General features: G+C 51.9%; 1 protein-coding gene across 2 annotated transcripts in view; it reads left to right on the top strand.

Annotated features, from left to right (window-relative positions):
- Nucleotides 1–265: 265 nt before the first annotated feature.
- The window catches only part of Clmn (calmin), a 94946-nt gene continuing 84710 nt past the window's right edge, over nt 266–10501 (top strand). The window contains exon 1 of one of the 2 annotated variants that reach the window (XM_060388121.1): nt 266–473. In XM_060388121.1, coding sequence (XP_060244104.1) covers nt 392–473 — 82 coding nt within the window. In that variant the 5' untranslated portion in view covers nt 266–391. The remainder of the gene's footprint in view (nt 474–10501) is intronic. The other variant, XM_021647008.2, reaches the window with a different exon arrangement.

Here is a 10501-nt window from a genome sequence, read left to right as displayed (position 1 = left end):
GGCTTGAGTCACAGGCCCACCTCACCCCAAGACATCACAATCTGGGGCCTGCGACCCTCCCGCGCCTCATCATTGTTCGTTTGCGACCAAACAATCCAACCAACACCCACCCTGGGGATGGGGGAGGAAAAAAAAGAAAAAAAGAAAAAAAAAAAGGACCGTCCCGAGGCTGGCTCCTCCCGCCCCGCCCCGCCCTCTTCCCTCCCGCCCGGGGCCCCCGCCCCCGCCGGGCAGTGAGCGCGCGCCGGGCGCCCCGCTCCGCCGCCCGCGCCCGCCCGCCAGCCCGTCCGCCCGCGGCGGGGCCGGCCCTTCTCCCGCCCACCGGCCCCGCGCTCGCCGCCCGGCTGCCCGCCGCTCGCCGCCCGCCGCCCCGGCCCGCCGCGCGCGCTCCATGGCTGCTCAGGAGTGGGACTGGTTCCAGCGCGAGGAGCTCATCGGCCAGATCAGCGACATCCGTGTGCAGAACCTGCAAGGTACGGCGGCCCCGGTCTCCCCGGGGGCGGGGAGGCTGGCGTCTCCACCGAGCGTGGGCCCCGCTGCGTTCCCCGCGCGCTCTAGAAGCCGGTATCGCTGGCCTGGGCCGGGCTTTGCAGAGCTCAGGGGGTGGGGCGGTGCATGGGCGTTAGTGCACGCGTGTGCGTGTGTGCACGCGCGCGAGTGCACCCCATTCCCAGCTGGGGACCCCCCCTTCTCCTCCGGTCTCTGGTAGTTCAGAGAAGTTTGTACTTGGAGTCTTGGGGGGCGGTGGCCCGAGTCAGGGCCAGGAGAAAGTGCTCCTGTGTGTGTGCACAAGCCAGACTTAGGGCACTTTCCGAAGTCCCTGTGAGGTGTGGGACAGCTTCGGTCCCCAGAGGCTTTGGGTGATGAGGGCACGGCTAGGGACCCCAGTGAACTGAGGTTCAGCAGACCTTCCCCACCCAGCCCACAGTCTGGGGAGGAGCTGGCACCGAAACCCTTTCCTGAGGCAGCTGACAAGATGAGAGAGAAACTCTTGGTGACCCCGTGCCAGACATGGGCTCAGTGGTTCAGCCACCTATGAATATGGATTATCTTTGAAAAGAAAGTATTGGGTGTGGAAACTTAGCAAACACAGAGAGAGAGAGAGAGAAAGAGAAACCCATCCCTCCCACTCCATTGCCTTTAAACCCCGTGGGTGGAAGTGTGTTTCCAGCCCTCTCTCTCCTATGGGGGCTTTGCAAAACTGGACATGAATCCACTTCCGGTCTCTTCACCCACCCTGAGCGGCGCACAGGTGAGGGGTTGGTTTAGCCACTTCCCCTACTGGCTTGGGGTTGAAGAGAGTCCAAGGTTGAAGTTGCAGGGATCTAGCTGGGAAGTCTGGGCAGAGGCGGGGCGGGAGGATTGTGGGTGTCCCTTTGGCAGCGGGGCAGGGAGCCCCTGCTGGGGGTGGGGAGGAGTCCAGATTAAACATTACACCTGAGAGAATGTTTCCTGGGAGCTCACGTGGGCCTCTCCAGCTGAGGTTTGGCAAGGACAGTGCAGGTCTGCAGAGGTGACCTGAAAAGGGGCCGGCAGGCGGCTCAGGGAGTGGGCGCTTGGGGACTCTGTGCTCTGGACGCTGGTGCTTAGCTGCTGTGATCTGTGTCACAGGAGGAGGGTTGGAGCTGCTGTGATGGAAGGAACGAGGATCTGGTCTGGGGTGGGCAGCATACCTTTCGCTGAGATGGTATCTGGTTGGGGCTGTCAGGCCCGGTCATGCACCTTAGGCAATCACTGGGCATTTTAATGAGCACGTACTATTTGGTACAGCCAATCATTCTTGCAGGGTCAGGTCCCATTGTAAAGGAACACACAGCTAAGTGACACAGAGGGACATGGCTACACAGCATGATGGATCTTGAAGGGTCAGGAGGACTTCATAGTTAGGGGTCTCAGCTCCTCATTTTTAGGCAAATATCAGTTATCATTTGAACAGCCGTGGGCTCGTATGAAGAGGCAAACTTCAAATCCTGTATCTCAAACGTCGTATGAATTACACATAGGTATAATGCAGACTAATTTTAAGGGTAAGCTTAACATGCTTTTAGTTGTGGGTACACTCAGGTAATCGCTACATACATGTAGATTCTCTGATCCCTGGATGGTTGCCTCATCTTCCTTCCCGGTCAGTAACCTCACCCACCCACCCACCACCAAGGTAGCCTTTATCGCGATTTGTTTTTAATTCACGGAGGTCCAATTTGACTCTGAAACCCCGTTTGAAGTAGAATGGTGGAATTGAATGTGTCCTCTTGGTCTGGCCCTGATATCCGATTCGCCTGCATGGTCTTTTCTACAGCTATAGTTCCTTTTAACTGCTGAGTACTATTTCACGGTACAAATATACCACCGTTCTAGTCTCCATTCATCTGATGGAGGACCTTCGGGTTGTTTGCAGTTTGGGGCTGTTATGGACAATTGAAGCTGGCTGTGTTTTGGGGTGAGCAATTAGTTCTATACAGTTGTCGACTGAGACTTGTCTGCTTTGCCTGGTGTTGCTGGGATAAAGCAAAAATGAAGTTCAGGCCAGGAATCTGTCTTCTGTTTTCTCTCTCTCTCTGTCTGGATTAGGTGCCTAACAGACATATTCTCTTTTTGCTCCTGTGGTACTTAGAAGATCTCAACTAAAGGTTCAAGTCCAGAAGGCATTCTACATCGACCTCAGAGCGTCTGCTGAGCCAGCTGGTGGATGTCAGATACCCAGATATGTCTGGATGAGCAGATGGGGGCTGTACCAGGGTCCTGGCTCATCTGCGCTTAGGTGGGCTGTGGATGGGGTTGGCAGGCAGAGCCCAGTTCAGGGTTTGATCTATAAAAGCTTGTGACTGCTCCCAGTTCAGGTGACCATGGTGTCTTGTTGATCACAGTCGGAGACACTGGGATTTCAGCGTCTGTAATCAGAGGGATGGAGGCTCCTGGTACCCGTGTGTAGGCAGCTGCTACTGTCAGGTTTGTTAGGCCTGATTGGAGTCTTCTGTTCCTGGCACGAGGAGGTTCTGGGGTCAGCAGTGAAGGCAGGCTGTGGTTAGGCTCCTGATGCTGCCTGTCAGAGAGCAGCTTGGAGTTAGCCACCTTTCCCTCCACATATTGGAATGCTTATTAGGAAGTGTGTTGACTTCTCTCCTTGCATCCCACCTAGGCCTCCGTCTCTGCCTCCCTACCCTATGGGGTTCTAGAATCCAGGCTGTGATTATGATATCGAAAACCTCCCCCAGAGGAACACTGGGGTAAGGAGAGTCCAGATTGCCTGGGTGGAAAATCCAGCCTCCCTCAGGGGGCCTTCCCTCCACTAACAGCCACACTGCAGATGAAGTTGTCAGACATGGGCACACAATGGCCATCGAGGTGTTTGTCCCCAAGGCCCTCTGATTCGGCAGGACATCCCTTGGCACAGACTGACTGTAAAAGCTTACCAGGTCCGTTGCAAGGAAGTAGGGGTGGACTCGGGCTGTTGACCTTTTTGCAGAGGAGAAAATGACACTCGGGAGGAAGTTTGAAGCGTAGGCCTGCTGATCCCACTTGTCCCTGGAGTCATGGAGGGTGGCACAGAGGTTAGCGGTGGCCAGGTCTCTGCTCTCAGCAGACTGATGACCAGAGGCCTCCAGTGTCCTGAGGACAGTATTGCTACCCTCTCACCTTTGCTTCAGGGCCCAGCTGAGTGACCCACTCTGGACAAGGACTGCTGAGACAGTGTTTGAGTGGCCTCCTATTTATGGGGAGCCTGTAACTATCCTCCAGTCTCTAGGTTTTCATTTCAGGCAACAGGACAGACAGGGTGCAGGTCTCTGATGTGGCTATGTGGAGTTCACTCACACAGAGAGCCTGTCTTCTGGCTCTCTCCTGTTCTGGTACCCCAAGGGGTTGAGGCTATCATCTCTCACCTCGTTTTTCTAGAATAGCTTGGCTTGGACTCCCTACAGGAAGAGGCTAGGTGAGGCAGACAGGACAGACATCAGGCTATCTCATCCCCCTTCTGAGGGACATTCAGCAGCATCAGTGCCATTGCCTGGGCCCTGCTTGCCGCTCTTCCTGACAGGCAGCGCCACCTTTAGTCAGAACCCACTGAAGGTCATGTGACTTGCAAGACTGGCTGGTATTTGAATCCAGGTGAGGCAGAGGGCAAGCGTCCTATGGGTAGATAAGCACACAGGTAAAGAAGTTGTTAGCTGCATTGCTGGTGGCTTTGAAGGTCCCAAGGGGGGCTTTGAATTTGGACTTTGAAGGCTGACCATAAACTTCACTTGGCCTGGTTTGTCCTCTATAGGGAATTGCTTATATATTCCAGAAGGATCCATGTTTGTCTATGTGATTGCTTCCTCCTCCTCCTCACTGGCCTGGGCCCAGGCTCAGGCTCTCCCAAGCTTGCCTGGGCTTCTCAATGGCTTTCTTAGGCTTTGGCCTAGCTTTCCCTCCTCTAGTCTTCCCACCATCCAGCCACCCCACTGTGTCCCCGCTAAACCGTTCGGTGAGTTTGTGAACTAAAGCAGAGCTTCCTGACCTGGTAGTGGCATCAGGGACCCAGTGTCTTTTTCTGAGGAGACGTGAACAAACATGTCTTCATCCCACCTAGGACACTACCAAGAGCCCAAGAGAACCATTGCATCCAAATTGAGTTTTGTGGGCCATTGAGTTTATTGGGCTCCTTCACAGAAGCAGGAGTGAGTGAGCTGTTACAGAACTGGGGGTGACTCTAAAGTAGCTACAAATTGCCCCCAATTCTGTTGACATTATAGCTTTCTTCTTACTCTAGCTCTTCCGGAGTCTGTGTGCAGTTGGGATTGGGGCTGGGACATGGGAGGGAGAGTGTACCTGGTATCTCAGGGATGCTCACAGGGGAACACCCACAGCCCTGTCTTATGGAGTGTGGTCCTGATGCTCCCATTAAGATAATAGTGGTCATGTTATGCATGGAGGACAGTATTTGACAACTGGGGTAACTGCTTCAGCCTACCCTGGACCAGTAGTATTATGGTCTATGGATGCCATGATGAGAAAAAGCCTGTGGTCTGCTGGGGGTGCCCCTCCAGCCCCCTCACACCTAGTTACCTTCTTTCTCCCTGAGAGCCCACTCTCTGCTCTGCTCATGCCCCACCTATGAGGAGGATTGAACTCTGGAAGCTGGCAGATACTTGAGGGGCCTGCTCTTCCACAGAGCAGCCAAGCTGTCTGCTGGCAGCATAGCCTCCTGGGGAAGGCAGAACATGGGACCAGATCAGCCATTCTAAGCGTTCTGTGCTATGGGACCAGGCCAGACAGGAAAGAGCCCAGGAAAAGGTCTTTCGCTCTCCTCCCCTGGCTCTCAGCACAGTCAGTACCCTGGAAGGTTCCATTTAAAAACCAGGAGGAAATCAGATGTGGATTTTATGTCCCTAGAGAAATGCCTTGCTGGGTCACTGGCAGTGGCTGTGTGCTTGTTTCCCAGGCGTAAATCGAGGCATGGCTGTTTTCTTTTGCTGTCAGATCCCGGGCTCTAACTCATTTCTGATTTGCAGGTAAAAAGCTCATGGTCGGGGAAAGGTTTTTCTTGGGGTGTTTTCTTGTGTAGCTAGGGAACACAGCCTGCCCTAGGAGGCTGATGGTCAGAGCCTCGGCTTTGGTGTTGTTGCCAGCTTACCATAGGATCCAGGGAAATCTCTTTTGTCTGCAATTCCTTCGTTTTCTCCTTGGTAAAGTAGGAGTTGGCTCACTGGGAGCTCTGAGTTAGCCCTGGAAGGTGGTGTCAAGAGAGGTTGTGTCTACGCATTATCTGCATTTTAGCCTGTGGCACACGGGGCGTGGGCTGCCCACGTGTGGCTTTGGGCTCCACTCAGCTCTGCTGGCTGCATTCCTGGATTCTTTTCACATTCAGCTGTCAGAGACTCATTTCTACCCAGGAGGCCATCAGAGAAGGCCGGTTCACAGGCTTTCTGTAGAAAAGGCACACTGCAGTAAAACTGTGGGCAGTGTTGGTTTGCTCCGAGCTGATCAAGCTGGGAAGTTTAGTGACCAGCCCACGATTCAAGCCAACAAGCCTCCTGTCTACGTTTGTACCCAGAATAAAGAATGTTCAGGAGCTAGGTAAACCAAAAGCCCATCTTGAAAGTGGGATTTGTTGTAGCTAGAGGCTTTGGCTTTGACCTATGAGGAGGATTGAACTCTGGAAGCTGGCAGATACTTGAGGGGCCTGCTCTTCCACAGAGCAGCCAAGCTGTCTGCTGGCAGCATAGCCTCCTGGGGAAGGCAGAACATGGGACCAGATCAGCCATTCTAGGGAAGTGTCTCTTGCCCAAGAGGCCTGGCTTTCATGAAGTGCCCTGTTGGCCTGCAGAACACTGTGGTATTTCATATTTTATTGGAACAGCAGAGCTCTGGGCAAAACCCTGCCCAACAGGTCATAGGTTACGCCTACCCTGTGTCTGAAGGGAAGAAGAAAAATAAAGCAATTGTCTTTATAATGGTTGAGCCATTAAAAGTGAACCCCTGTTCCCATAGAAACCTTCTTTCACTTTCCTTGGTGTTTTTTGAAAAAAAAAAAAAAAAAAAGAAAGAAAAAAATACTGGTAGATTATGTGTGTCATAGAAGGAAGTAGAAACAGCATTTGGAGACTCAGGGTTTTTTTCCCTCCTTGTTGGTGTGTTTGTTTTTCTTTGATTAATTTTCTCCTAGCTGAGTAGGCATTCCAAAACTTCAGCCTTGGGTTACATTTGTCCTGCTGCTTGTTTTATAAATAAAGTTTTATTGGCATGTAGTTTTACCCATTCATTTGGCTATTATCTGTGGCTGAGTAGGGGAGATGAAGGAACCCAGAAGGCGAAACACTTGGTCAGGTGCAGAAAGAATAAAGTTGGGGAATGAAGAAACAGTAAAATTTAAGAGAAAATATATGTGTCTGTGTGTGTGTGTGTGTGTGTGTGTGTGTGTGTATGTGTGAGAGACAGAGACAGACGGACAGACAGAGACAGAGAGAATGAATGAATGAATGAATGAATGAGTGAGTGAATGAATGGTGTGTTTTGAATATTGAATTCAGGTGCCATTCACGACCATTGTCAGATATGTTTTTGCCAGGTTATTTCTTCACGCCATCCTGGACATGCCCTACCAAGTTGTCCCAGGCCTCAGACACTAGCCACACTTGCCTTCTCCTCACGGCAGCACATCAGATTCTGTCTGGAAGTAGTTCTGGGTGAGGCCTCGATGTCATGCTAACACATGTGGCCATATGGCGTCACCTTTCTCTTGAATCAGGGCGCACACTCAGGGGCCCAGGGAGAGCAGATCAGCTGTATGAGGTGGCTAGCTTTCCTTGGGAGATGAAGGTGTCGAGCTTATGTCCAGAGCTGGCGTGAGTCGAAACCTTCCTGTCAGCACCATGGCAACCTGGAGAACTTCCTGTAGGACGGCGGAGACTCTATTTTGGAAGCCAGTCTCAAGGTGTGGGGTCTGTAGTAGGAACATGTGATGGAGTGCTCCCCCTGATTTAACAACTGTAGTCTTCCTCAGAATGGTTGTGACTAGTTGCAGGAGACCCCAAAGGAAGGCTTGTGGACTGTTGGCATTCCCTCATAGAAATGGGGGTGGAGGTGGTCACTGGATACTCAGCTGAGGTTCTAGCCACTCTGTCCTGCCGATTTGGGGTTACTCAGGCCCCTGTAAATAACCATCCACCCATAAAGTCATTAGTTCCCCAAATGGACTTTGTTGGGATTGTCCTTTGGTTTGTCCTTGGGACTTCATAAGGACGGGTAGCCATCTGTTCACATCTCTCCAGGGAAGTTTTCCCAACAAGGTGAGCATGGGGTGCTGACTGTGGGTAAGGCTATCCACTGATTCTTACCACAGGGCTGACTGCATGCCTGGTGTGCGTTCTGTGCCTGCTGTAAAATGGCCCTATTCCATTGAGGCTTTACCCACAGTCCAGAGCTGTGACTCAAAGGCAGGGAGGCAGGGAGCCAGGCAGTGGACCAAGAAGAAGCCATGCACTTGATACTTGTATTTTTGCCCTGGAGGCCAATGCTTCTTAGAGATTGGTGGTGGGGGTGAGGGAGGGGGCTGAAGAGGGTTTCAGAAGGCCTGGTCAAAGGCAGCTTTAGCTCCTGGAGAGCTTTGGGTGGAATCTGACAAGAGTCCTGCTTTCTTCTCCTAGCGTGCGGGGGGGGGGGGGGGAGGTTCTCATGCACCTGGAGCCTTTGCCACTTTCTCTCTTTCTTGACTATTTTTAATCCTCTGTGCTATGGCATACTTAAAAGGCAGAGCTCTGAGCACTCTGGTTAGGATCTGGGGCAGCAGGTGGAGAGGGGCACAGAGGGGATCTTCTGGTTGGATGGGGGAAGAGCCTGAATTTAGATGATGTTATCCCTGCTGCCTTCCTCGCCTAGGGCAGGGAAGCTCTGGACCTGGAGCCAAACCTACTGGGTAGCCACACCAGCTACCCTGCCTCTGTACAATTGGTACAATCTGTAGTTCGCTGTCCTCAGTGCCACCAGGTCTGGACACCTCTGTCCTCCACCAGACACTCTTGTCCTCATGGAAAAGCTCCTTCCTTGGATAAACGGGACCCTAGTGTTCCTTGTGCTCAGTCTTCCCAGAGGGAAGTGCTGGGATTTGGAGGAAAACAAAAAAACAAAAAAAACCTGTTGTAACTGGAGGTCACATTGGATGAAGTAAGTCTGACTCAGAAAGGCAAACATTGGCTATTTTCTCTCAATGTGGAATCTAGATTTTAAAATATTTTCACATACACACACACATACACACACACACACACACACACACAAATGCACATGCACACCATGAAAGTAGGAGGGAGACTGTCTGAGAAGAGGAGGGTAAACCAGCAGGATTGGGGTGGGATGAGGGTAAGAGAGGGTAATAAGGATGAATGTCTTCAAAATACCCGATATACACATATAGAAAGGTAATGAAGCCCATCATTGTTTATTCAACGAACACACACTAATAAATATGTAAGTTATGAGGGAACTTCCATTCCCAGAAAATGACACCCTGATATTGTCTTATGTGGAAGCTCAGCCGAATGGCCTCATGAGAATTTCCAGCCTTGTGTCCCGAATTTAGATGATGTTATCCCTGCTGCCTTCCTCGCCTACAGCAGGGAAGCTCTGGACCTGGAGCCAAACCTACTTGGTAGCCACACCAGCTACCCTGCCTCTGTACAATTGGTACAATCTGTAGTTCGCTGCCCTCAGGGCCACCAGATCTGGACACCTCTGTCCTCTGTCACGGTCTCCGTGCCTCCTCCCTTCCTGGCAGAACACGTGGTCATCTCCGTGGCCTTGTTCCACTTGTTCCAGTGCTGTCTCCGTGGAGAGTGCTGGTCATGATCATTGCTAAGCACGCTGTGCTTTTGTCTCTGTGCTACCAGCCAAAGCAGGGATGTGCGTGGAGATCTGGGTAGCTGTGTTGTTGTCAGGCTGACTTAGGGACTCTAGTCAGAGTTACGGAAGGCAGCTCGGGGCTCTGTTGTAATATGTTTGATGTTCCATGCAGGTTGGGTGTTGGGTGGTGTCCTAATTAGCTTTGTCAACGTGACAAAGATGACTTAGCCTAGAGTCATCTGAGAGGAAAGCCTAGATTAGATTGGCCTGTGGGCAAATCTGTGGGGCATTTTCTTGGCTGGTCATTGATGTAGCAGGGCTGAGTCCACTGTGGGAATAGGCAGGTGGTCCTGGGCTGTGCAAGGAGGCTAGCCAAGCATGAGCTGGGGTGAGTTAGCAGACAGCATTTCTCCCAAGCTACTGTGCTCCTGGATATCTGAAATCAAGGCCAAGCAAGACCATGAATGTTGGCTGCTGGGCTTTTGAGTGATAGAATCAGGAATCAGAGTGAAGTCTGCAAAGACTGAAGTTAGGGCAGAGGCTCTAAGAGGACCTGGGACTGGGGAGGAAGTACAGAGACTCAGCCAGGTATCAAGGAACCAGCTAAAGGAATGGCAAATAATGCTGGGCAAGAAGTCACTGCCTCAGTCCTGCTTGTCACTTGGCTCTTGGGACTTGACAACCCTCATTGTCACTTACACACTGGTAACTCCAACTAACAAAAGGCCAAGCCCTCAGCCCATGGTTCCTGACTGGTAATCACAAGGGCAGCTGAGAAGTGTGGGGACAGGGCTCCCAGTTTAAGAAGCTGAAGAAAGTGGTTCTTATAGCCTGAATGATGGACTAGAGGTTACCATGGGAACTGTCCTTTACTCTGTATTGGGTTGTGTGATGGTGATGACAGATTTTAAAGATTTCAGTGTCTCCATTTATGCTATGTCATTTCATTCTGATGTCGCCCTCTGAGGCTGGTGTAATGTCTCCCCCGCCCCCCGAGGCCCAGTGCAGGAGGGAAAAGCCTGTCTCATTAGAACTTTATTCTAATCTGAAACAAACCCAAACAGTCTACATATCAAAGCTGCGGGCCTTGGGCACAGACAGCCCATGGTCACCGTGGTGATGGCCTTGTGTGGGCTCTCGGAGATACCTCACTCTGCTGAGGGATGAGTGGCTAGGAAGTGAA

The sequence above is a fragment of the Meriones unguiculatus genome, chromosome 7 (assembly GCF_030254825.1).
Source record: "Meriones unguiculatus strain TT.TT164.6M chromosome 7, Bangor_MerUng_6.1, whole genome shotgun sequence".
NCBI lineage: Eukaryota > Metazoa > Chordata > Mammalia > Rodentia > Muridae > Meriones > Meriones unguiculatus.
The sequence above is the reverse complement of the archived record's forward strand: the minus strand, read 5'-3'. Positions and strand labels throughout refer to the sequence as shown.